Source organism: Ahaetulla prasina, chromosome 4 (assembly GCF_028640845.1).
Source record: "Ahaetulla prasina isolate Xishuangbanna chromosome 4, ASM2864084v1, whole genome shotgun sequence".
NCBI classification, from domain to species: Eukaryota; Metazoa; Chordata; class Lepidosauria; order Squamata; family Colubridae; genus Ahaetulla; species Ahaetulla prasina.
The window spans coordinates 52,935,416-52,959,414 of record NC_080542.1 but is presented as its reverse complement, the minus strand read 5'-3'; the positions used below and the strand labels follow the sequence as shown (position 1 = coordinate 52,959,414).

Sequence of the window (23,999 nt, the reverse complement as noted above, 5' to 3'; positions counted from 1 at the left end):
CCAGGCCATGCAGCAACTGTTCAACCTGCAATGGCACTGAATGAGGGCTACTTACATGTGTGCTCCAGCCATAGCAACTTCCATGCAGTCACACCATTAGCAACCTTCTTTGCTGGCTTCTGACAAGCAAAGACATTGAGGAAGCTGGCAGGAGGTTGCAAATGGTAATGATGTAGTCATTTAATGATCCATAGTGATTCGCTTAACAACAGGAAATGGGAAGTGTCAGAATTTCTGTCACTAAGCAGTGCAGGCACATGGCATCATGCTTTATGACTGCGTCACTTAGTGATGGCGATTTTAGTTGCCATTGTTAATGGAAGATTACCTGTAGTGAATTCTCCATCTAGAATAAACTGCTGATGGCAGAGAAAATAAACACACACACACACACACACACACACACACACACACACAAGTAAATAAATAAACAAATAGTAAGATAAATTGCCCAGTTTCAGAAAGGAAATTTGTGTCCAACTGCAGTCAACTCAGCTATAGAGAGGGTTTATGCATCATTTTATTTTAGAATAATGAGATGGAAGGACAAGCAACACATATACAACTTTTATGACATCTCAATAGTAAAATTTTGCCTGGTATCTGGACTGTGGGACTCATTCGGTCGATGTTCTGTGAAATAATTGACATGTGCTTTTCAAAGGCACCGTGCAACTGGGCACGGTCTTTCTGTCCTGAACCCTTCAAAATTGACAATTGTCCTCTTCTTTCAGCTCTCATGTATGCTAGCATTTTTGGCAATGTTTCTGCTATCATCCAGCGCTTATACTCTGGCACAGCTCGCTACCACACCCAGATGTTAAGGGTCAAGGAGTTCATCCGTTTCCACCAAATCCCCAATCCTCTACGCCAACGCCTTGAAGAATATTTTCAACATGCCTGGTCTTACACCAATGGTATTGACATGAATGCGGTAAGTCAGAAAAACTTGAGTTTTAGATTCTTGGAGTATATGCATGTTGGCAAAACGTAATTTTGAGTTGGAGCTTAAGTGAGTATTTACATGTCCCATTACAGTTGAAGATCCTAACATTTCAGAAAACAATTACTGTAAGTTTCCATATACTGTTGGGACCAATCTAGACAAAAATGTTATAAACCATTTCACAAGATAACAACTGTTAATAATATTTTTTTTATTTAGAGTATGTCTGTCTTATTAATGAAATTGGTTGCACTCAGAGAAAATTCAGATTTAAAAGAAAAATTCAGATTTAATATATATATATATTACCATTATGATGTGTTTTATATGGGGCTGCCCTTGAAGAATATCCCGAAGTTTCAGCTGGAACAGAATGCAGGAGTGTGTGGACAGCTGTGTGTCTATCCTTAAAGAAGCACATTACAACTTTATTATACAAGCTGCATTGCTTCCAGGTCCAATTCAAGGTGCAGCTTTGATAATTAAAGGCTCCATGGCATGGGGCTGGTTTATTTTAGGGACCAATTCTTTCCATTATATCTGCTTGTCCCATCATGTCTATCAGAAAAAGGTATGTTGCAGGTCTCATCTGCCAAAGAATTATATCTGCCAAATGCCCATGAAATAGGCCTTTTCTGTCATGGCATCTACTCTGTGGAAAATTAGCCCTTCTGAAGTGAGACTGGCCTCATCTCTGCTGACCTTACAGAAGTCCCTCAAAAAATGTTTGTGTCAATAGGCCTGGGGGTTGCAAGGAAATGGGGATCCCATGAAGTGGGATATTCTTTGTAATATCTCCTAGTCTTTTAATAATTATTTTAATTTTTGTATTCAGAGATTATTTTTAAACACATTTAATGGTGTCATTATATATCACCCAGTCATATTTTGTGAGATGGGCAGCCATTTCAATATTATAGATCAACAAATGTATAAATAAAATCTCTTTTCCTGGTTTACACTATTGCATGGATGATATTGAAGTAAAATAATTCAATCTACAGTGACAGTTCATGAGGCAGAAACACTTATCAAATTAGAATGTACATATTCACCGGAGAATAGCAGCAGGCTAATCCTCCATTTTCCTCATCACCTCATGGTATATGTGAACTTGAAATTAACGTCTTTTAGTGCCACTGTGCTTGTTGCTACCCCATTCCAACAATATCAATAGCACTTAGACTTATATACCACTTCATAGTGCTTTACAGGACTCTCTAAGTGGTTTACAGAATTAGCATATTATCCCCAACAATCTTGATCCTCATTTTACTGACTTCAGAACGATGGAAGGTTAAGTCAAGTTTGAGCCAGTCAGGATCGAACTCCTGGCTGTGGGCAGTGTTAGTCTGCAATACTGCATTCTAACCACTGCGCCACCATGGAACAATGAAGTGGCAATTTTGGCAGTTACGATTCTTTTTCCTGATTGGGAGCAACAGGCTTAATTTAGCTTTTTCTGAGCAAAAACCTGACAGAGCAGTCTTTAAATGAACATATACATTGTAAACCACCCTGAGTCTTCGGAGAAGGGCGGGGTATAAATGTAAACAAAAAACAAACAAAAAAAAATATGATTGTTTTAGTTAGATTGTTGGAAAAGAAGAGAGTGATAGCATTGTTCAAGTAATATTAAAATTATTTTTTATCACTGGGTATGAGGTCTAGATAAATAGATAACTCCAGGATTGACAAAAGTTATTACCTGGAATGAAACAAGGAGAAAATCGGTAACAGTTGACCATTCAATCTTAGAAGCTTAGTTTCTGAATGAATCTGGAAATATTTTAACAACTCATGAAATGTCTGATACTTAAAGTTTTATTTTATTTATAGATGGCCTTTTTCTAGTTTAATTCTCTCCATCAATATAACCAACAAATCCTAAATATATTACTCTACAGAATATGGGTTTGAGATACAGGAAGATTCACAGAATTCATTTGCTTATCTATGCTTTTCATTTTACTCAGGTGCTGAAAGGATTTCCTGATTGCCTACAGGCTGATATCAGCCTCCACCTCAATCGCACCCTTCTCCAAAATTGCAAGGCCTTCCGAGGAGCTAGCAAAGGCTGCTTACGTGCCTTGGCAATGAAGTTCAAGACAACACATGCCCCTCCTGGTGATACCCTGGTGCATTATGGAGATGTCCTTACCACTCTTTATTTTATCTCACGTGGCTCCATTGAGATCCTCAGGGAGGACATAGTAGTGGCCATTCTAGGTGAAAAATTTTCCAGGATGGGGGATAGCTTTAGAAAATGGGGGGAGGTGGATTCATTTCAGCCCATTGGTTCCTTTGCAGCAAGTAGAGGGTGGTCATTAGGCCATCGAGGAACTATCAAATTGTAAACTCTGTCCCTCCATTTTCCCTTAAGAGTGAGGGCACTACAGTTCCAGCAACATATTGAAGCTGAAAAAAGCAACTTCTTTATCCTATCTATATGTGGCAAGAACAGTACAACTTTTGGTGTATATGATTCTCCTTCTTAACCTGTAGCCATCCATATACTCTGTGTGTGTGTGTGTGTGTGTGTGTGTGTGTGTGTGTGTGTCTGGCTATAGATATAGGTAAATATAGATATTTACATACGGATTACAGATATAGACCTATGATGGCGGACCTATGGCACATGTGTCACAGATGACACACATAGCCATATTGGTGGACATGCAAGCTCAGCTGATTTTTGGGCCTTCTGGGCCCACCAGAAGTAGGGAAACAGGCTGTTTCCTACTTCCGAAGGACCTCGGGGGGGGGGGGAGGCCTGTTTTTCTTTCCCCAGCCTCCAGAGCCTTTCTAGGAGTCTGGGGAAGGCAAAAACAGCCTTTTTGCACCCCTCCGGAGGCTGGAAACGGCCCGTTTGCCAACTTCAGGCTCACTGGAGCAAAAAAAGGGCGTACTGTACCATCGCGTGCCAGGAGCAGGGGGAGTGGGGGGGCGCATGCATGCGTGGAGGCAGGGTGCATAGAATTATGGGTGTGGGCATGCGCATGTGACCTCCCCAACTGTTCCTGGCACGCAATGGCAAAAAGGTTAGCCATCACTGATATAAACATATAAATAAATCTTACTTACATACATTCAAAATATGAACGAAAAGAATCAATAATTGCCTATTCATTTGGCAAAAGGCTAAGGAGAAATGGCAGCAATGCTCATTATTATTTTGGTTTAATCTTCTCCAGTGACAAAGTGTTTCACTAAATAATTATGAAAAACAATTTTTGCAAATTGCAAAAAACAAAGGGGCAGGATTGAAGGCTGAGATTTTTTTAAATTTGAATTTATATCCCGCCCTTCTCCGAAGACTCAGGGCGGCTTACATTGTGTTAAGCAATGTAAGATTGACAGAAACATACTGTATATTAACTTTGTTTGAGTTTAAATTTTCAAATTGCACTCTAGGATATTGAAGGAACTAGCAGAGGTCTGGCTGCATCATTAATAGTTATTGAGAAATTTTGAAGTGTCAATTGATGGAGAGCAAATTTTATCCTTACCTTCAAAAAGGAGAAAAGGAAGATGGTGAAACCACAAACCAGAGAGTCTGACATGATTATTTGGAAGTTTCTAGAGCAGATAATACAGAGATTGATTTGTAAGAAGCTGTAAACAATATATAAGTAGTTCTCATTTAGTGACTGCCTTGTTTAGCAACAAGTTAAAGTTACTTGTTGCTAAAAATGACAAATCCTTACATGCATGACCTTTGCAGATCTATACAGCCATGGAAAACTGAAATAAGCTCATAAACAGAGTTGTGATTGTTTCTCTTAATAACTGAGTTGCTGTAACTAAACTGTGGTAACTAAATGAGGTTAAAAGCAACAGGCTAAAATTTAGAGAATTATGAGCTCAAGTTCTGTCTTAGGCATCAAGCTAGCACAGTGATCCTAGACCATTTACTTAGCCCTTCCAAACAAAACATTTTAAAACACTATCAACAAAACTGCAGGGACTTGTCCAGACAATCACCGTGACCTTGACTTGAAGATAACAAAAAAAAAAAAGAGACCAATCATGATTGAATTTGCCAATAAAGTCTTTTCAGATGGACCTTATTGCAATTCAATTTTTGTTTGGTAACTTGCTTAATATATTCTCGATATGTTATGGCTATAATACTCTGATTTCAGCAAGAAGAAAACTGATAGTCATTTTAAAGAAAAAAAATACAATTCAGGAAAGTAATGAAAGAAAATAAGATGGGCTAAGATTATTATTTCAAGATGGCTGGATTGGGATACAAAGTGCAAATAGCAACTTGCAGCCATTGTTTTGTAAGCAACATTTTAAAAAGGTTATCAAGGCAAGGGTATCAAACTGGATTTCTTTGTGGGCTGGATCAGCATTGTAGTTCTCCTCCACGGGCCTGCGGAGTCGGGGGGGGGGGAGCTGAGAGCAGGGGGTGGGGAGACAGGACAGACACCTCCTGCAGCATTTTACCTGTCAAAATGGGGCATGGGGGGCACATGGGGGGCATGTAAGAAGCCTCCACATCTCATTTTCACCCTCTATGGCCTCCTGCAGCACTCTGCTGGCTGAAAATGGGCCTCCTGAGGTCCCATGTGGCCTATTTTCGGCCCGTTTTCACAGGCAGATGCACTGTCCTTTGGGCCGGTCCTTTGATATTCCCAGGCTGGCCCCACCGGCCAGATTTAAGCCTTGAGTTTGACACGCCTGATTTAAGGCAAGGAGAAATCATTTAATACAAAAAATAAGTTTAATAGAGGTTCTTTTTTTGAAAGATAGGTGACAATATAAAAATTACATATTTGTTTAATAAATAAATAATAACATTTTAAAAATTATTTGGGATCAGTTTTTTCTTATTTATTATATAAAATAAAATGTTTTCATTTTCTAAAGTTAATTTAAAGTTTAATTATTAAAAGTGGTATATTTATTTCTTGCCAAACCCTAATCAGGTTATTTTTATTCAGAGTAGATCACATAAATTCACTTTATTATTTTAGGGGGAACACAATATTAAAAGTATCATTAAATTGTTGAATAAAATTCAAGGTGATTTTGCTAGATTAAAGGAATGATCTAAACATGGCAGAATCAAATTTAACTGATTCAAACGTAATGTTTTTCACTTAGAAAACAAAAGTCAAATGCAATGATTGGAAGGGAATATGATAGTATTTTTCAAATCACAAGATGCAGAACTGTGGATTTAAGCTATAGAAGGAAAGATCCTAATATGGGGCAGACATCCCAAGAGTTTGACAGTGGAACCATTCACTGATCACTGTGGTAGGCTACACAGACAATTGTCAGAGGCACTTAAATTTGGATTTCTACACTGAGCAAAGGAGTTGGAGACAACAATCTAAATAAGTGTTTCCCTATCTTTAATAAGTAGGCTATGGGATACCTGAGGAACAAGTACTTTATATTTCTTATATTTATTTTTAAAAATACTAATGAATAGTTCTAATATGAATGGATTCTAATCCTAATCTGAGTTGTCGGATTAGGTGCAAATGAAAAGCAGTCATCATTTGTATTTGTACAATTTCCTATAATATTTCCACTGTAATGTGTCAATAGGTATCAAGGACCAGCCAAAGGAGTGACTGAATAATTGTTTTAATTCTAAATAGCAACAGCAAAATTACTATACTTTAATAGGAGTTCATGTGTTGTTTAGGAAAGAACGACATTTTTGGAGAGCCTATCAGTCTGTATGCCAGACCTGGAAAAGCCAATGCAGATGTGCGAGCCTTGACTTATTGTGACTTGCATAAGATTCACCGGGAAGATCTCCTGAAAGTCTTGGATATGTATCCATCCTTTTCAGATAACTTTTGGAGCAATTTGGAGATAACGTTCAACTTGAGAGATGTGAGTATCTAATATGGGAAGATAGAAAAGATTTGAGAGAAACATTTTTAAAAGGTTAACCAAGGCCATACCCATATTAACTCCTTGTACCTAAATTGACATGAAAAAGGAGTTGTGTTAGAAGAATTAAGTACAGTTTGTCTTTTTTTGGCACGAAAGTAGGTCACATTAATCTAACTAGCAGACCTTTCAATACATAAATAATTTTTATGATATTTTACATTGTTACTCAGCTATTCAAAGCCCAAGCAATTTTATGCATTTATGCATAATGTTGGGAACAATTTACTTTTATGTTCTTTCTAAAACATGAATATCTAAATATTTCTGATCTATTTGGATAATTATAAAGAGTTTGGATGTTCTAGCTGCTCAGAATTACTTTTTCCACCATATTTTACACTTTGCCCTGTTTTTCCTTTAGGCAGATAGTATTCCTCGTTCTTTCCTCAGTGAAGACTACACATGCAACTATCGCCAAACACGTCATCATAAACATTCTCCCTGCCAAGCTAACAAAATTGGTGAGTTAGCCTCTTGGGAATTGTACTAAATTCTGCCATTAAAATTAGGAGGAAAGTAGGAAATCCGCTACTGCCACCTTGTGATTATTTCCAAAAGTATCTTTTTCAATCTGGGCCTTCCAAATATGCTGAATTGTACAGTTCCTATCATCTCCCAGTCAATGCAGTCCCTGGGCAAAGGAACTGTAGTACAATAACATTTGGAGAATCAGGCTTTGTACTGTAAGTATATGAAGACAAATCTGTCACTTTAGCCAATCACCCAGATTTATCACCTATAATTTATCAAGTGTAATTTGGAATGCAAAAATAGCTTCCTAGTAGATCTGCATCTTACTGATGCTCTGGATTAAAGAAAAAAAGCATTATGTTACGCTCTTTGGCTTTGAATTCAGTTTTATGTGAATTATAACCTTCAGGACCTGTAAGACATGATTTATCTCATTCATTATCATCATATCTCATGCATTATTTAGAAGATATTTAATAAGGCATCTAAGACCACAAGAAAAAATAAAGGAATTATTCCATTTAATTGTTGACAAATACAATATATTAATATATTTGGACAACATATTTATTCCTATGCAGAAATACTGTATACATTCTTTGCTTATAGTTGTCTTAAAGATTCTAGAAAGACTATATTATTACAGTTGTTATTAAATTTACCTGCACAAAGTAAATGATTTTTGCTGCTCTATATATTGAATGTGAAACAATAGTCGACATATTTTATATTTCTCATCACCATGCAGGATGTTAAAATGTCCAGATGTTTTTATGGCCTAATTATGGCCATTGTATTTGTAGAAATTTGAGAGATTCTGTCAGTATTTAATCATTTCTCAGACCATGTGAGGCTTTTCTGCATTCTTTATACCTACTACAGATTCAGATAGCATGGATGCAGGCAACTCAGACTTGGAGCAATGTCATGGATACTCTGAATTTACACCAGTGCAGCATCCTGACATGCACAGCACCACAACATCCTGCTCCCAAATGAGTGAAGAGGAAGCCAAGATGCCCAATCCCATCAAGGTTGATCCTTTCACAGATACTGAAAACAATGATTTTGTCCCAACTGTGGTAAACCTGGTCACTGATGGCACAAAGGCCAATCAACTGGTAACTGAAGAAAATTTAGCCTACGCAGGTATGGGTAACTATTGTTCATGTAGGGTGTAGAAATGAAATAATGTTTGACTTGAGGTTTATGATTAACTAGTAGGGCTAGTTCAAGAATCTTATTTTTATAACCATGTTAATTTTTGGAATAGACATTTATTTGTTTAGGACATAACACTGTTGCTTGCCTCATGAATATTAAATTCCACAAAATTTTAGGAAGCGAGTAGTTTGATTCCTGGAGAAGAATTAGTGTGACTAAAATGTCACTTATGCACCAAAAATCATAGACATTTTCACTTATTTTTGAGTACATATGGGGGGGGGAGAGAGAGAGACCCACTAAATAAGGAGGTTTTGGAGTTTTTCAGGGTGCAGAACCAATTTGCCTTTAAAGAGCAAACAAATTCCAACACCCTTGATCAAAAAGGGTGTTCTGACCCTATCAGCTGACAAGTGATATACCTTAGTGCTTTTTGGGGGGAGCGGAAATTTTGAGTAGTTCGGAGAACCGGTAAATATCTTCTCTGAGGTATACGCCCCCACCTATTCTCTGCCTCCCAGATTCCAGCTGATTGGGAGGAAATGAGGATTTTGCAGTAATCTTCCCCTGGAGTGGGATGGGAATGGAGATTTTTCCTTCCTCTGCCACGCCTACCAAGCCATGCCCACCCAGCCAAGCCACATCCACCAAGCCACACCCACAGAACTGGTAGTAAACAAATTTGAATCCCACCACTGGATTAAACCCTTTTCTTTAGCTCCTTGCTGTCAGATCTTAAAGATAGGCTAAGACAGGAAGAGGATTTCAGGCTATTTAACTAACATGTTTTAGGATGCAATAACCATTTGGAAAATCAACAGAAGTTTTTCTCTATCCCTACATTAAGCAGAATCAAGGTGGACTGATTTTGAATGCTTTCCTCTTTCCTAGAATTGACTTGTCTTTTATTTTTTCTTAACAGCTATTGCAGACTTTTATCAAGGTTCTCAACCTGCTTCCTCTACACCTGTGGAAAAAAAAATTCCTGTTCCTCCCTTATAGAAAAGAAAATATTGTTCCACATGGGACTATGTTTTTTAAAAAGCACACCTTCTACTCCAGGAATTAAGACTTAGCCTCTAGCAGAGAAGATTCTCTCTCTCCAAATTCCTCATTGAGTGGATTTTTTCCCCACTCTTAATCCCATGGAATCTATTAAACTCTTAAGAGTTCTTTTAAATCCAATTTGAAAACCCTCACAATAGATGAATTTAAGATTCAGACATTCAGCAAAAGAATGGAATGTCCTCCTTATCCTCTAGCAAGCACAGCCTTAAAATCAAGCATTGTCTGTTTTTTCAATATCTAACAAGCTTTCTTTCCCGAGTAGCATTTTTCTACAATGCCGCATTTCTCTAGTAACTACTAACTTACTCTAATAAGTGCTAACTTGTGTTAACAAGTTCAACTCTTTGACCTAAAATTAATCCTTTGTGTTAGTGTAATTTATTGTAGGAACAGAATACTTTGTTGATTTTACCATATCAAACCATGAGCATCGCCATAGTAAAATACAACAAAATGAGATAAGGTAAGATGCAGCAAAATGTGATAAAATAGGCTATGGTGAGATAAAATAGACTAAAATATAGTAGGAAACAGGCTAAAAATAAAAAAGTAAGATAAAATAGCACAAAGTAAAATAGAATGCAAAGATAGATAAGGAAATGAATCCTAAAGTTCAGAAACAGCGTGTGTTTAAGTGAATTCATCAGTTTCACATTTCAGATCCTCAATGTATAAAACATATTCTTTATTGGAAAGCTCTGATTATAAATTTAACAGTTCTAGTGACTACATTTATATGTGTGCCCTGAAAAAAATAAGGTAATCTTTTGGGACCCATTTATGGTTCTGTTGAATAGTGTCTGTAAGACTTGAATCCTTGCTGAGGCACATAATTGATAACTGAATAGGAGTATATGTGCTAATGTCTTCTGTTTCTAATGTTCCACAAATACACATTCTCTGATATGGCATTTGACTTCCCTATTTGATCATAGAATCTAGCAGTTTGAATCTTGAATCTTTCATATGGTAAGAGCTATTTATGATACTGAGTCAAATCCATTGTCAAGTATTTTTCTCCTTGGAAGATTATTTTATTTTTGGCCAGCCATTTCAACAACTTGATGTTTGCAAGTGGCTCAATATTAGTTTAGTTTACCCAAAACTCTTTGTTTGAATGTTGCCCTGGCCTCAGTGGCAGACTGAGGATAGGTATTGTGCTGAGAGGCCACGATGTGAGACAATTTGGAGAAACTGATTGATCCATGTGGTAGGTTGAAGTGTGCCCAACTGTTTTTTAAGGCACCTTTGTGGTACATCATCAGTTTCCACTGAGAGGATCATAGATTAATAATTAAAAACTTTCATTATTGTTATACTATAGATGGAGGGGTACCTCTTTCTATTTGTAGTGCTACTACAGATGTATTCCTATCAATCCCTAGAATAGTTCTTAAAAAGTATACCTATAATTTTGTTCAAGTAAGGGTACCTTTGATAGGCCATATGTTAACATTAATACAATTTTTGCTTTGTGGATCTTTAAAATACAAAACATTTTAGAGCTTGTGGTTGTCTTCGCAGAACTTCATTTGAAGTGGTTGGCTAAGATTATATCCACCCCTAAATCAGTGGTGAAATCTGGCCAGATCTATTCGGCTCATGCAAACTGGTAGTGCTGGTAGTAGGAGGCTCTGCCCACCTGCCGGGACGTCATTACAACCTGTTTTTGATCCTCTGTGCATGCACAGAAGGCTACCGCGCACTTCCGTTTCCGAACCAGTAGTGAAAGTAAGTGGATTTCACCACTTCCCTAAATATGATAAATTTTATAACTCCCATCAGATTGCCTGTTGCATTTGGGCTGTCTTTCCATCAAAACCACTACCTTTGATTTAATCTTATTCAAAAGCATATCAGGCACTAAATTTCCTCATTAATCTTCTCAGGCCTACTTAGGAGTATGCCGTCAGAACCATGTCACTTGCATCCAACAGAACATTGATATACCTGTTAAAGTTCTTTGGCATGTGGACATTAATAGGATGGAGAAATCCCAAGATGTCATTAGCATAAAGGTTGAATTGCATCTGGGCCAAGCTGCATCCTTGTCTAACACCTTTGGAAGTGGGCCTTAAGTTGCTTAGTACTTAAGTTACTTAGTACTAGGCTACTGCCAGAAATTGATAAGACCTTAATCAATTATGTACTGAAAGTTTTTGTCTTGTAACTGTCTCTAGGATATTCATGCCACTAAAACAAAAGTCTTTATGATACTGGAAAAAGTGCTTTCATATACATACAAATATATAGGCTAAGTCCGTTTTTTGTAGTTTTTCTCTGTAATTTTTGTTGCAAATGCCAAAAGTTAAACAATTAGTATGTTCTCCTCTCCCCATCACCATTTGTCCTCCCTTTTTTTTCTTTTCAGGTATCAAGTAAACCTAAATGTATCACCAATACAGGGTTGGCCAGTCTTTATAGATTAAAATCAAGGAGATCAAAGACAAAAGATATGCCCATTGGTCTCACTCTCAAAATCACTTTTCCTTTCCTTTCAATAATATATATGTGCTTATCAAGATGTCCAAAAAGAATACAGATCAAAGTACCAGTATTGATCTTTTAAATACCTTCTCAAGAGGGGCCCAGGATATTTTCATCTTCAGACACGACTGGCAATGAAGAACAAAATGGTTTTAGAAGCATTAAAGAAATTTGTAGCCCTTGAGATACGGCAAAAGCCATCATATTTTGTTTCATACTCCAGAAATGGGAGACTAGCATAAAGATATTTTTTTATTTCCTCCCTACAGCATACTGATACGAGTCTTTATATATATTTTTGTACAGTATATAATTTTTAAATCAATAGGACAATGCAAACTGAGGAGAGGGAATTGTAAGAGGGAATATTCTAATGAAATTTAGAGAACAAGTGAGTGACTGATTAAGACCAAACAAGGGTAGGACTAAATACAACAACTTATATTACTTAATGAGAAAAAGACACTTAACAAACATTGTAAGAATTATAAATAGGAATTATTTTAAACCAAGTATATTTGTGACCTGATATTTAGGTACAGCTGACATTCATCTGGCTGTAGTGCAAAAGCTGACATGCTGAAAACTGGTTTCCACTGTGCAAAACTACTGTAATTTCTAATTAAAAACAAGAAAACCTGACAGGTTTTGCCAAAATAAAAACAAACTTAAATAAGCCTTCCATTGATCTTTTGTATCAACTCTAATTATTGTAATTAATTAATAATTGCTAGTTTTAGTGTTTTACATTGTTAGTATAAACTGGTTTAGTTTTATATTAATAGTATAAACTGGTGTATACTAATGGTTTAATTGGTTTTATCATGTTTCTATTTTTTTCAGAAATAGATGTTTTAAATAGATGTATTAAACAGCTTTTTAAAATGAAAAATGACATAATGATGCCATAAATTGCTTAACATAGTATAAGCCTCCCTGAGTCTTCGGAGAAGGGTGGGATATAAATGCAAATAGAAATGCAAATAGAACCAAAATCAAACCCTTTAATTGTTAATTTATTAAATTTGTTTGCTGCCCATCTCGCAGCAAACTGACCCTTACAACATTAAAAGCAATAAAACCATAAAAATATGTGCATCTAATAGCTATACAAATACAACGTAATTAAAAGGCAGGTTGGGTGGGAGGGAGCAGGATGCATGGGGGGTGGAATCTGCTATCAGTCTAGCATGATACTCTGCTACTTGCTACTTAGAGCCCGAAGCCAAATGGCGGACTGAGGTCTTCAGGCTCTATGGATGGTCAGGAGGGTGGGAGCAGATCTCATTGGAGAAGGCAAGAAGTTCTAAAGGATAGGAGCCACAAGAGAGAAACCTTTTCTTCTGGACCCCAGCAGCTGGAGTTCCTTGATCAACAGGGTCCACAGCCTGCCTCCTCTGCTGGTACAGATGAGGGAGGCCAATCCCATTGGGTTGAAATCGCTCCTCAGGTAATCTGGGCCAATGCCATGCAATTTTACATAGATAACCTTTTTCTTTCAACTCCCAGCAACATCATTGGATGTTTCCAACCTGTTCACATTCTGGGAGAAAAAAAAGCCCAGTCTCTTGTCGGAGCCTTTCCAGCACATCTCCTTGGTACATAGTCCAATGGGCACACCTCTAAATCCTGAGGATGGACCACGGCAGATTGAAGCAAAGCTGGAATGCCTGCAGGCACAGCTTAGCAGGTAAATTCAGACATTCAGTGATTTGAAAATAAGAATGTTCCAGTTCTAATAGCTTTGGAATTCAACAACGCAACCCAAATTCCTGAAAGTAATTGGGCATGAGAGATGCTGCTGCCGAGTTCAGTGCTCTTCTCTCAAATTCAACAAATGTATGAAGCTGCTGGACAAGCAGCATCCATCACCATTATCAATTTTAAAATGTTGTGAATGTCTTATTATGGTATCTGGGGCTATGAAGGACTGGATAGGAACAACAGGTTTCAGTTAAACCCTGACAAGACTGAGTGAGTTTGAGGCCTGCTGGTTCTAAGACTTTACAGGTAGTCCTCAACCTACTACTATAACTATGACTGGAATCTTGGTTGTTAAGTCATGTGGTCATTAAGTGAATCATCACACATGACACGTGTCAGGGTTCCAAGTAACACCCCCAACGAAAGAAAGAGATGTCATATTGGCACATCTGGGAAAACCCAAATCCGAAAGCTTCCAGGTTTTCTCCACCTAAAAGAAAGTTCAAGTCCCTTCCCCTGCACCTACATGTCCATCACATGGTCTAATCAATGCACCGTTCTAACTGGAGATGCCTCCCAGTCATGCCACTCCAGGGGCAGGCAGAAGGGACTTGACTCCTTGACTCTCAGAGAAAATAATGTTTTTATGGCTAGATATCTCCACAACTCCATGCAATCCCCCCTCCCAATTTTCCACAGCACTAAGTATGGCAGCCCTGAAGATCCAAAGAAAAAGATGGTCTCCAGAGCTGACAGCATGTGGTTGTGAATCTGGCTTCCCCAACTGACTTTGCTTGTCAGAAGCTGGTTAGGAAGATCACATATCATAATTATGTGAACTCAAGACACTGCACCTGTCATTAATGTCAGCCAGTTGCCAAACATCCAAATTGCAATCACATGGCTGTCAGAGGATGTAATGGTTATAATTTTGAGGAGAGGACATGTGTCACTTTTTCCAAGGCTGTCATAACTTGAAATTGTCATTAAACAAACAATCATAAATTGAATACTATCTATACCATTTTTAGTATTGGATGGGTTTCCACTATCCCAGATGAACCAGTGCAGCATCTGGAGGTCCTCTGGGAATTACAACTGCTGCTTAAAAATAAATAGCAAAATGTAGTGTCAGCTTTTGGAAGCTGAAAATAAAGCTCAGTTTTTAAAGGAAAAGTCTTGGTGTTGCACGCTATAGGAGGAGAGCCATATTAACCTACGTATAGCAAAAATTAGGAAACTCTGATAGCACCTTTTCCAACCAACACATTTTATTAAAAGGCATAAATTTTCAGTAGAATAGAATAGGATAGGGTAGGGTAGGGTAGGGTAGGGTAGGGTAGGGTAGGGCAGGGCAGGGCAGGATAGGATAGGATAGGATAGAATAGAATAGAATAGAATAGAATAGAATAGAATAGAATAGAATAGAATAGAATAGAAGAAACAAAACCTTTTAATCAGATTATTAGTTGGGAAAGGTGTTACCAGACTTCTGATTCTTACTGTTGTATAGTTCACTGTTTGAAAGAGTTCTATGCTAACTCTAACTGCTCTTAAATCAATCTTCTGTACTGCCTCAGAAATCAAAATGCCTCAGGGGAAAATACTATGTTCTCTCATATAGACTAGAATCCAGGATGTCTTCCGACATTAATCTCATTCTGCAGCTGCTACAGCGCCAGCTGTCTCAAGTGCCACCTGCATATAGTTCCATCTCGCCTTCCTCCCGTAATTTATCTCTGTATAGCATGAACCTAAGGAACACAGAACCTGATCCATCCCTGGGAGAAGAGGAACTGACTCCCCTGAAAGAGGTAAGATGAAGGCATTAAAAAACTTAAAACATTCAGTTTCTTGGCTTTTTAAAATATTGGTTTTTAAAAAAAAAAATTGAAACAATGCATAAAACTAAAGAAGCAAGAAAAAAGAAAATAGAAAAAAAGAATCATGCAAAAAACAAGAGAAAAGTGCAAACAAAAAAAGGATACAGATTTACAGTAAATTAAAAAATACATCGAACTCTTATTATATAATTAACAATAGTCCTACTATTACTTCTTTAATCCCATGTAATTCTAATAAATCAAATCCCAAAATCGTAATTACATTTCTTGTTAGTTTCTTGCAGTGTCCAAAATTAGCTTCATTAACAACTCATCACTGTGTCTTAAAATACAGACAGATACTTCTTCATTCCATAAATTGTTCCATTTTCTATAAATTGGTTTGTAAACTTCAGCTCTCTTTATTAATCAGCAAAGATCCAGTAAAAATAGCAAAAAATACATAATAGCATGAATAGATAGGTTTCTTTTCTATTTAACCTATGGTCACCTCATCCCTCTCTTAGCAATTAAACATTACAAAAAAGAAATTAAGAACTTTTAAATATTACCAAAAAGAAAAGTTTTAGGTATCAAAAATTAATCCATTACCCCATGGTAATGGATAAAATTCTGGCTCCTGTTTTCTTCTAGTATCCTTTCTTATTCTGTCAAAATTCTTATCTTGAAGTTTACTTGTAATTTCAGTAAGTAAATAAGTAAGTCCAATAAATCTCTTACATTTCTGTTTGAAAGAGTAATCCACAATGTCTTTTTCCATTTTTTTCAATAGTCATTCAACTCTATTTGTAAATCTAGTGAATCCATCTGTCATCTCCAGAGAGATTTGTTTGTCTTTAGTAGTAATTTCTGATTAAAGTAAAGAATTAAAAAATTCAAGCACTTCACAGGCCCTTAAATCAAACATTTTCTTTAAAATAGACATCTTGTTCTAGAAATTGATTTTTAAGGTTTTGTTTTATCATTGATATATAAACAGGACAGCTGTCCCACAGAAGACGTTCTTCCTATTCAATCTTTTAAAAAGAAAAGCTACAAGTCTTTTAATTTCTTTAGTTCTCAGCTTTTTATGAGGCAAGCAAAGTCAATAAGCTTCTCAGCTGTTTCTAAATATTATAATTCCAAAAATTACAAATATCCACAAAGAGAAAAACTCATCTGTATCTCTTCTATCTTTAACTGAAACAGAAATTCCAATCCAAAAAGTGTATTAGAAATTAGGTAGATTGGTTCTAATTTAGGCTACATCATACCTCTGAACTTGAAAGACTCCCTCAACTCACCAGCCATGGGGAAATCTCCATTTCTATGGCTTGCTCATGAGAAACAAAAACCCAAACAAATGGGTTGGTTTCTGGTTTCCTCTTTAAATACAGAGAAAAAAAAGCTGGCTCCCCACCAACAACAATCCTAGCCCCCATAACTGGGGGCAAAACAAGCTGAAATATGCTCTCTGGAGATAATTAAACTACCATTTTCCCCACTGGACGCAGGAACCTGAATTATTCATTTTCAATGAAGCAGTTAAAAACTTCATTGCTACAAAGTCATGTCAGATTGGGAAGGTAAAAAAATAAACTAAAATAAATAGTCTGATCTGACTCAGGGTCAATTAACAAAAGGGGGAAAAGGAATGGATAGAAGAAAGCTCTATTCTGTAGGAAGAAAACTATTCTGCCTCAAATATATTTTTTTTCCCCTTTGCTGTATTTTATCATTTGTTTGTTCGATGCAGGGGACCATACTAAGTATATGCATAATATAGCTGATTTTCAGGGAGCTGTGCCCAATATTGCAACCTTCTTTGTAGCAAAATAAAAGAGGACATTTGTATTGTAGTTTTGAAAATATGTTTAACACTAAAGTAGCTAGGAACCAGCTCAGGCTTTTATAGTTTGCCTATAATAGTAGCCACGAAAGTTCAAGATTTCAGAATTGTTTAATTTTTAAAATGGTCTCATTAAATCCTTCCCCTACAAGTTCATCATTTTTCAGTTTGAGTTTTCTTTAAATTGCACGTCTAGAAAGGTATATGCATGTGTTTTTTGGTTTTATGCAAATAAATAATACAATGTTAGTTCATCAAATCTTCACTTCAAATTCATAGTGTGCAAATGGGGAAGTGAAAAATGGTCATCAAAATTGGACCATTTTGCCACCAAATTTCAGCTTACCATCTGAAGTTGCTCTGATGGCAAGACCCACATTTATTTATTTAGTTAGTTGTTTATTAGAATTTGTCAAACAGAAATGAGAACAAGAATAAAACAATAAAAATACAATAACAGGGACGATGGGCACCTTAGTGCACTTATGCACGCCCCCTCTACTGACCACTTAAGTATACGTAAGGTCCACGGAAGTCAATGTGTGACTAAAACTGTGAAAATTTGTAACTGAAACAACTGAATCAGGTAGCGCATTCTAGACTTCGGCAATTCTGTTACTGAAATCATATTTTTTACAGTCAAATTTAGAACGATTTAGAACATATAGCTCATAGACCAAGGGTAGCTCATCTCTCTTTAATTTTATTACTATAATGCTTCTGTAACTATATTTCTATAGTTATGATAGATGCTTAAACATTGAGTTTTCATGTTATTGTTGATATTCTGTGTCACACAAATATATTACTGGAAGTATGATTTTATTTTTCTTTCCTCACTAGATTCCAAATTATTGTGAAATTGGAAAAAAAACAGTAAAATCTAGGAATTTGTTGTCAAGTGGTTTACCCCTGTCACTGGCTTTAAATGATACTGTAGCAATCAATTCCCAGCAACAGCTTTATCCACAGTTCCTGTCAAAACAAGAACCTCACTGGAGGATACCTAATAACCAGAAACTTTTCCAAGGATCTCGTTTCCATTCTCTCCCTGAACACCTTGAGGCAACATCTGAGCATTTGGACATTCAGAGACATCTCTCTGACCCACTCCTTCCTATAGTTTAGGAATCCAAGTGCACAGAAAGCCAAGCGAAGAGGAGTTGAATTGAGAAATCATTTAGTATAGGGTTTACTCCTTACACTTGGAGGACATTTCCAGCGTACTGTAACTATGTTCTGCTCTCTGAGAAAAGGGCAATTTAAAAGAGAATTGACTTCATTGATTTCTAACACAGAGAAGTCAAACATCCCCCCTCCTCCCCCTCCCTCTTCCAAGAACAATGACATAAACATGCTGATGGACTTCTTTGGTTGCAATAGCTGTTGCATTTATACATCTGCAAATGCTCATTCTGTGCTCTTCTGCTTAAACAGAATAGCACAGAACAAGATGTAAGATCTGCCAATCAGCATGCAGGGTGCGCACCACTGCAAAACACAGTTGGTATTTGGAAGGTGTGTGTGTTGGCCTTCTGTAGCCAACTGTAACCTGCACTTACACATCATCCACTTCACACCTTAGGTATGCTGTGACACTACGTGCAGTTGTGGGCAACTCTAAGTCAACTCGGATTTGACATGCATTAACAGCGGATCCTTATGAATGCTGAAAGTTTTATCTATTAATAATTTACATACTTAATAATAGTGAAAAGAGAAACATTTCTGTAAAATAATAAAGAATTAACGGTAAATGTGGCCCGGAGTGGAAATTGCTAAGAACTTCACAAAATTATCACTGGGTTAGAGGGTACTAGGAATAGATATTTCTTCTGTTAATAGTTACAATTAATATCTTAGGATTTTATTAATTATATGTGACCCTAGGAAGGATGATATAATTTTTGCATATAATGATTTGTCCCAAAAATAAAGTGAGATTATAAATTCTATTTTTTTCTTGTAGGGATGTAAATATAAGGAAGACTATTCAATGAAAGTTTAAAATATGCAGTGTAGTCCTTTGTAGAACGGTGAACTGCACATCTAATTGACTCTGTTTTTGTTAACAGCCCTTCTTAGTCTCTCTTCTTAATTCTATGACACTTTCCCCTTCAATAAATTAAGATATACACTTTGGTCTGTAGTTCCAGTTTGATATGTATTTGTTAAAAAGGAGAGTCTTACCAAATTTAGTTAAAACTAAACATCAAATAAGGCAGAAGACCACATTGACAGATTATGTAAATTTGTTGTACAGTAGTGTCAGATCTTAAGTACCCTGTAATAAACACTGTTGAGCATATTCTCATAGAGAAATATTTTCCCACATTCTATCTAGTAATCTATAAAGTGGAAGTGACGTTTCTCTCCCAAGGCTCAGAAAAGAGCCAGGAGCAATAGTTGAATTCCAGAATTTCTTTCCCAGGTTTTTACAACAGTCAAGATTTATGTAGGTTTGCATTATGTTTTAGGAAATGTGAAGATTACTATTATGCATTTGCAACAAAACAATTCCTTTTGGATTAAAACTACCCCAGGCATTGCTTAAACCACTATGCAAAATATATGTATGAGTAACACATTTTGTACAAATTTGCCTGATATAAGCACAATTTTAGAATATCCTTTAAGAAGAAAAGCTAATCAGATTACACTTTTTGTATAAGAGTGTCATCTTTCTTTTTGATGACGTTATATGACAGCACTGCATAAAGAATTATTGTACCCAAATCCTCTTTCTCTTCCTCTCCACTAAATGCTGCAATGGTATGAGGTCACGTTCCCAGAAAAATATATTAAATCCCCATCTTAAGTAGCAGGGGGAAAATGTAAGCATTTGCCACCCCCAAGATGTTAATTACTTTGCTAATAAAGATTATTTTGACACCTACTGTGGTCTGATGACTACCTCTCTTTAAGTTAGAACACGATGTGTACTTATTGAAAAGAGTTGGTTGAAGCAGGATAATGAAAGCAGAATATCCATGATATATGTCTAACAGTTTGAAGCCATAAGACTTTTCTCTTATACCCTGTACTTCTGGGCAATTGGATAGCAGTTGTTTAATCAATGAACAATCTATTCCCATGAAGGTCCAAGATGACAATTATCCTGACTACTTTCTCAAAACAAAAAAGAAGTATTGGACAACAAACCAGATTCTGGTTACAGTTGATGTGTGATTGTTCTGAGAATGTTAAAAGTGACAACTGCTTATGGAAGACAATAGAGAATTCCAGAAAGTAATTTTTATAATGATTTCACATGATTATGTGACTTATTCACTTCTGCTAAAAGTGAAGAAAAGAAGAAAACTACAAAAAGGGAGAAAGGTTTCTTTCTGACATGGGTGATATTTTTTGTTATTAATAATTAAATAAACATTAAATATTGCCGTGCAAATGCATTCTACACAAAGAATGAAAACATAAACTCTTCAATATATTATCCCATACTGCAAATGGAGATTAACAATTAAGTCCTTACTGTAACAAGTAGAAGGAAAATTGATGTTGAAATTAGTGGACAAAAGACACACAAAGTACCGTAGCTCTTTTTAACAATAGAATTTCAAACTACAGGGTGAGAGACGAATACTTAAACAATCCTATAATCTATTTTTCATGCTCTATGGAAATAACTCTTCCAAAAAATATTGAAGCTTCACAATAAAGAATTTCAGTCATTTGATTTCTTGAAATTATTTAGCATTATTATATTATCTGTAAACTGCCAGTATCTCAATTGTTTATATCAGTAAGACAAAAGTTTATAGCATGTAGTATTAAATAATAAATGAAATCAATGCCATACCTGCCAGCATAGCAGCAGACTGTTAACCCCTAAAGCAGAGGTCTCCAACCTTGGTCCCTTTAAGACTTGTGGACTTCAACTCCCAGAATCCCTCAGCCAGCAAAGCAAAGCTGGCTGAGGAACTCTGGAGTTGAAGTCCATAAGTCTTAAAGGGACCAAGGTTGGAGACCCCTGCCCTAAAGTATTTCTAATTTAGAACTGATTTAATGGACTGCCTAAATTATAGCAGTATAGGAGTCAAGAAGACTTCTAGGGCGAGAAGATAAGGTAACAGTTCCACTAGATGTACCAGACCAGGAGATCAACTGCACCGAAAGTCTGAAACTACTTGTATTAGTAGTTAAGATAATAAATACACTGAGCTGGGATAGTAACTACAATAATAGAACCTTGCAAATCTGATTGTGCTGGTCCTTTTCTTCCTTGTTATAATTCAGTGAATTAAGCTAACCGACTCTGCCTAAACTGGTTCCAAATGTTATCTCACAGTTCTGGACTTTAAAAATGTTCAGCTCCTTTTGTCTAGGCAGTGGCTCCTGCATATCTCTTTTAAAGTCATCTTCCTTATTCTCTACACTAAGACACCTTCTGAGAAGTCCTGTTCCAAAATACTCCCCGAAAAAGAAGGGACTTAAAACATCTCCTCTTGCATTGACTACCTAGTCAAGGTAGATTCAAGGCATGTAAGGAGCTACAGAATAAGATTCTCATGAGTTAAAATTGGACCCAGAAACCTACTAGCAACTACTACAGCTATTATAAAACGGATGTTACACTGCTGAATTATTTTAGGCCCTATCTCAGCTCTTCAAGGTAGGCGAAAGCAAGAAATAGATACCATAGGGATCCTAAAAATGCTATTTTATTGTTGTAGGGTAAAAAACAAAATCTTGAAGGTCCAGTCAAATTTCTTTCCATACCATCTCATACTAAACCAAAGTGTGATTATTTCTTCCTTATACTTTTTTATTTCTGACCCTGTAATCTCTCATCAAAATCCAAGTCTTTCTTTTAAGAATTATTTCACACCTTCTGCAAAGTCAACTCTAACTTCCATTATACCTGGTCAGGAACTAAGCTGCTATGTTCTGGGCCAGCTGCCATTTCTAAATCATCTTCAAAGACAGCTCCACATAAGTAATTTATAGTTGTGTAAATATTTATTTATTTAATCAATTTATATAGCCACTCTACTTAGCACATAATTCAGAATATAAGTCCCCACCAAATAGGCTGCCCATTCCAAAAATGGCTATGTCTGGGCATTTTTTGAACTGTTGGCACTTACCTCCACAGAAAACAAAATTCCTAAAAGAGTTTGAAGAGGAGAGGATAGTCTCCTAGTTAAAGGGTAAAGACACAAATGTTTTAGCAGTGTATAGATTTATCTCACAAGCTCCTATTGCAGAGATTTTACCAATTTCTTACTCATGGCTCCTATGTGAACACATGAGGATGCTATTCTTTATCAACCAAGAACAGAGGAATGTCTAGCTGGTTGGAATATGACTCTGTCTTTCATTCTATACCTACTGTTACAGGTCCAGCCAATGATGGGCAAGGTTCCAGCCACCTGTTCTATTATTTTAATGAAATTTTTGTTCTATATTTTCTAGTTTGGGGCAAGGTTGCTGATGTTCTACTGCTATGCTAAATATGTGTACCTGATTATTAAAATGGTGTTGTTCAATAAATTTCTTCTCTTTGTTTTAATCAATTTTGGTCATCGTTGATTCAGATTTTTACCCTTTCCTAAAGGAATAACCAAACAACATACATTAGATGTTATAGCAAACAGCAGAAAACTATATTACCCCATTTGGTTCTCTCCCAATATATGTATGACAAGAGTGCAACTAAGACTGATAATTAATCTACATTTCATTTTAAAACATTATGTGAAACCCTTGATTCTCCAATGCCATGCTGAAATTAGTATCTATGGGCCAATGTGTTGATATGGAAAATTGTACTAAAATGTATAACAGAGGCAAGAAGCCCTTTACCATTTCAGAAAATGGTTGTCCAATCTCTTCTTAAAAACTTCCAGTGTTGCAGCATTCACAACTTCTGGAGACAAGTTGTTCTATTGATTAATTGTTCTAAATGTCAGAAAATTTGTCCTTAGTTCTAGGTTGTTTTACCTGTAAAACATGTAAATGTTAAATAGCATAAAATTAAATGATTTGGGGGGGGGAGGTGAATCAGGTTATATATATTTGAGAGGGGGACTACTAGTAGATTTCAATCAATCATTTCCATTTATTTTAGTCAAAGTCCAATACAGATAATAAACAAAATTTAAGACAGCTAAAAATACATTTTTAAAATCACCCAACTAGCATTTAATAAGTGAGATCCAGGAGGTAGCCTATATTAAATTATAATGTAAACATTAAAATTATATTAAGTACAATATCTAAAATTACAACAAAGCAAATGTATCTAAAACCATTAGTATTAGAGAAGTGATCATATCTAAAATTTGAATGACTTATAGGAAACACGTTGCAGGATGGGATATTTTGAGAGATTTTCTGTGCTTCTTTTAAAACTTGGCCATATCCACTGTAACGGATGTAAAGAGGTACACTGTATATAAACAGCATCTGGACATAGGCTGAATCTGAGTAACCTTTATGATATTTACTAATTAGAGCAAGAATGAAACTGGATCTGATGTTTCTTTAAAGGAAGCAATGAAGAAGGACATGTTCTATAGTTTTCTAGCCAATGAAACTT

At 36.2% G+C, this 23,999-nt stretch overlaps 1 protein-coding gene across 1 annotated transcript in view; it reads left to right on the top strand.

Annotated features, from left to right (window-relative positions):
• The window catches only part of KCNH6 (potassium voltage-gated channel subfamily H member 6), a 135,291-nt gene extending 116,552 nt beyond the window's left edge, over window positions 1-18,739 (top strand). Inside the window, exons 7-14 of the mRNA XM_058183445.1 lie at window positions 735-934; window positions 2,923-3,175; window positions 6,615-6,808; window positions 7,233-7,336; window positions 8,235-8,491; window positions 13,571-13,751; window positions 15,390-15,579; window positions 18,281-18,739. Of these exons, the coding sequence (XP_058039428.1) occupies window positions 735-934; window positions 2,923-3,175; window positions 6,615-6,808; window positions 7,233-7,336; window positions 8,235-8,491; window positions 13,571-13,751; window positions 15,390-15,579; window positions 18,281-18,565 (1,664 nt within the window). The 3' untranslated portion in view covers window positions 18,566-18,739. The remainder of the gene's footprint in view (window positions 1-734; window positions 935-2,922; window positions 3,176-6,614; window positions 6,809-7,232; window positions 7,337-8,234; window positions 8,492-13,570; window positions 13,752-15,389; window positions 15,580-18,280) is intronic.
• The last annotated feature ends 5,260 nt before the right edge of the window (window positions 18,740-23,999 follow it).